The sequence below is a fragment of the Melanerpes formicivorus genome, unplaced genomic scaffold (genome assembly GCF_026170545.1).
Source record: "Melanerpes formicivorus ecotype bairdi unplaced genomic scaffold, bMelFor1.0.p_v2 SCAF_9, whole genome shotgun sequence".
Taxonomy (NCBI): domain Eukaryota; kingdom Metazoa; phylum Chordata; class Aves; order Piciformes; family Picidae; genus Melanerpes; species Melanerpes formicivorus.
The window spans coordinates 8,036,342-8,040,425 of record NW_027142361.1 but is presented as its reverse complement, the minus strand read 5'-3'; the positions used below and the strand labels follow the sequence as shown (position 1 = coordinate 8,040,425).

The 4,084-nt window shown below is 45.4% G+C and overlaps 1 protein-coding gene across 1 annotated transcript; it reads left to right on the top strand.

Annotated features, from left to right (window-relative positions):
• The first annotated feature begins 236 nt into the window (after positions 1–236).
• On the top strand, positions 237–1,725 carry LOC137443505 (uncharacterized). The gene has a single exon (XM_068143270.1). The coding sequence runs from the start codon at positions 283–285 to the stop codon at positions 1,723–1,725; it is 1,443 nt and encodes a 480-aa protein (XP_067999371.1). The 5' UTR covers positions 237–282.
• Positions 1,726–4,084: the final 2,359 nt, after the last annotated feature.

Below are 4,084 nucleotides of genomic sequence, written 5' to 3'. Positions count from 1 at the left end.
TCCTGGTGTAACATGAAATTTGAGGTACAAAAGCTGAGAAGCTTTTGCAAGTGTGGGTTCTCTCAGGGAAATAGTGTGACTTCCTTGAGAAGCCCAGGTTGCTGTTTTTTTTTTTTTTTCTTGTGTGTGACCTCTCCTGAGAAATCTATTGTGCATTTTTCCTGGAGAAGATTATTTTGGAGTAAGCCTTTTTGAAAGTGTACGTTTTTCCAGGAAAGATTTTGCTGGTACAAACAGTGTTTTTATCTGAATCCGCTGTGAAACTTAGTGCCCCATTAAGAAATGCTTTGTGAAACAAAAGAGATGGCCCGGTGTGAGAGGCTTTTTAACCTTTTAGAAATTCACGGGGCCCGCCCATCTATACAAGGTCTTGATTGGGCTTATGAAAACTGGAATAATTTCCAGAGTGTGGCTGATCGTATTTTGGCTCTGCAAAAGGAAGCCAAGGCAAAAAGCGGAAAAGAGAAAGCTTTTATTTGTGCAGTGTTAGGCGCCTGTTTAGCAGCTGCAGTGAGAGAGAAAGAGGAATGGTATGAGCAAGAAAATAAGACTATTTCCTCTTTGCAGGGCTTAGTAGACGCACTACAAAGCCATGTGGCTACTTTAAAAAATGTAGTAGCAGATCTTAAACTTCAATTGGAAGCAAAACAGGAGGGGGATTACCCGGATCCTGCCCCCATATATCCTCGGGCAGAATTGACAGCGGCTAAGGAAGCTGCTGCGCATATCAGACCTCTCATTAAAACTGAAGTTTTATATGAGGATGGGGAGGTTACCCCCACTATCACAACCAAAGAAACGCCTTTCTCCTCAACTGAATTGGCCAAAATTCGTAAAGAATTTGCACGCTCTGCTGGGGAATCTGAGGTGGAATATGTCTGGCGAGTTTCAAAAACTGGAGGTGATCAGATTCTGTTAACAGAAGCTGAAGCCATGGGCTATTGGGGTGATAATGTTTTTCTAACTACAAAAAACAGAAGTGGACCCTGGAGTCTTACGCAAAGAGCTGCCTATTGGGCAGGGGGGTTTGATCCAAAAGAGAGGGGTGAACCCCTAATTCTGCGGGGAGGGATGAATCAGATAATGGAGAATGTGCAAAAGGCTGCATGCCTGCAGATGATATATGAAAGGGAACTAAAACATCATTTTGAATCCCCTCTTTCTCTCCTGGTGGATGCAAACAGAATGACTGCCCTGGTTAGGGGTCTCCCTGACTCGCTTAAAATAAGAGGCATCCAGCTCCAAAAAGAAATAGCTGATACCCCAATTTCCTCCAGGATGCAGGCTGCTCTAAGAGATAATTTAACACACGGAGGCAGCCAGCCTGACTTGAAACCATGGACGTGGGAGGAGGTCGGAAGGGAGTTATTAGACTATGCCAGGCAATATAGTATCCCTGAAGAAATTAAAAAAACTGACCCTAGGGGCTTGAGGCATGTAAAACTGAACCACTTACCCTCAAGTCCTCAGGGGTTTAACCGTGCCCCCAGCCGGCTTGGAACAGGGGGCAGGGAACACACAAATACCCGGCAATATTGGTGGAACTTAGGTCTAAAGAAAAATATCCCCAAAGAAGTGATAGATGGGCTTAACACAAAACAATTAGAAATGATTGCGAAGAACTGGCCTGAGCCCAATCAGAAAATTGAGCCCACTGCACCCCCCTTAATAGACCTGTCTGAGGAGAATAAAGGCATGCCTTCTTTTCAGCCTCAGGGAAACTGAAGTCTTCACCCCCCAATGGTGGGCGGAGGGGTGAAGGGTGGATGTATATTCGTCAGCTCACCGAAAATGGCCAGGGCGATTTACTAATCACTGGCATTGTAGGACCAAAACAAATTCCTATTACATTTTTAGTAGACACCGGGGCTCAGATTTCAGCTATTAAAACGAAGGATGCTACTGATTGTGGAGTGGTGCTCTCCAAACAAAAATTGCTGGTAGCAGATGCTCTGGGTCAAACCCATGCACAGGCATTAGCAACCATCCGGTTACGCTTGCCGGGGGAAGATAAGGACACTAAGGTGTCAATGGTCGTAGGGGAGTTTCCAACTAACCTCCTAGGGCTTGATGTTTTAAAAGGGAAAACCTGGTCAGACAACAAAGGGCGAAAATGGTCTTTTGGGTCTCCCATAATGAGCATTCGGCTGCTGAAAGCCGTACCTCTCCTACCTCACTCAAAGCTGACAAATGTCAAACCTTATCCTATACCTCTGGGAGCTAAAGAAGGAATAGTGCCTGTACTGGAGGACTTAAAAAAACAGGGCATTGTGGTTCCCACCCACTCTGCTTTCAATTCCCCAGTTTGGCCTGTACGAAAGCCTAATGGGACATGGAGGCTGACCATTGATTACCGCAGGCTTAATGCCAATACTGAACCACTAACAGCTGCAGTGCCAAATATTGCTGAACTCATAGCTACAATACAGGAGAAAGCACACTCGATTATGGGTACAGTGGATGTGAAAGATATGTTTTTTATGGTCCCGCTGCAACCTGAGGACCAAGACCGCTTTGCTTTTACATGGGGTGGTCAACAATTCACATTCACACGTCTCCCACAGGGATTTAAGCACTCACCCACTTTTGCCCACCATGCGCTGGCACAGGAACTGGAAAAGGTCCAACTAGAGCCAGGGGTCAGTGTTTACCAATATATTGATGACATTCTGGTAGCAGGAGAAGATATTGAAGGGGTACGAATAACCCAAGATAATATAATTTCACATCTAGAAAATTTGGGGCTGAGAATACCACCTGAGAAAGTACAGACGCCCTCAAGTGAAGTGAAGTTTTTGGGAATCTGGTGGAAGGGGGGAATGACCTGTATTCCACCAGACACCCTTTCCTCCCTGGACCAGATCAAAATGCCAGAATCCAAAAAGGATTTGCAACATGCACTAGGATTACTTGTGTTTTGGAGGAAACATATTCCTGATTTTTCAATTATTGCAAGACCCCTATATGATTTGTTACGCAAAGGCGTTCAGTGGCAGTGGGAAGAGCCCCACGAAGAAGCATTACAGCTGCTAATATTTGAAGCCACTGCCCACCAAGCTCTTGGTCCTATTCACCCTACTGACCCTGTGCACATTGAATGGGGATTTGCTAAGTCTGGCTTATCAGTACACTTATGGCAAAAGGGTCCAGAAGCCCCTGTCAGACCAATTTCATTTTACAGTCGTAGTTTTAAGGATGCAGAAAAAAGATACACGGTGTGGGAAAAGGGTTTGTTTGTGGTTAGTTTAGCCCTGCGGGAAGCTGAGAAGACCATTAAACAGCAACAAATAGTGCTTAGAGGCCCATTCAAAGTAATTAAGACAATTCTGGCAGGAACACCACCACCTGAAGGGGTGGCCCAAAGAGCCTCTGTGAGGAAATGGTATGCCCAGATAGAGTACTACTGTGACATCTTTTCAGTATCTGAGGGAACCACCAAAATGTTGACCTTCCAGGAGGAAATGGGTCCAGACTGGGAGGCTAACAAACCGTTCTCCGTAATACAAATAGCACCTACATTCTCTGGACAGATACTGAATGCATGGTTCACAGATGCCTCCTCTAAGCGGGAAGGGAAGACCTGGAAGTACAGATCTGTGGCACTCAGTGTGGATACCAATGAACAGATAATTACTGAAGGGGAAGGTAGTGCTCAAGTGGGGGAGTTGATTGCAGTCTGGAGTGTTTTTCAGCATGAGGCTGAATCTACTTCTCCTGTCCACATCTATACTGACTCCTATGCTGTATTTAAGGGCTGTACTGAATGGATACTCTTCTGGGAGGAGAATGACTGGGAAGTTAATAGAATACCTGTATGGCAGAAGGAGAAATGGCAAGATATTCTGGCCATTGCTAAAAAAGGAAAATTCGCAGTGGGATGGGTGGCCTCCCACCAAGAGGATGGTTCCTCTGCTAGCCAATGGAATGGCAGAGCAGATGAACTAGCCAGATTGGCTCCCCTGCAAAACACCCAAATAACAGAAAATTTGGAACGGTTGCTAGAATGGCTGCATGTGAAAAGAAAACACTCTGGAATAAAAGATCTGTATTGTGAGGCCCAAGCAAGGGGTTGGCCAGTTAGCAG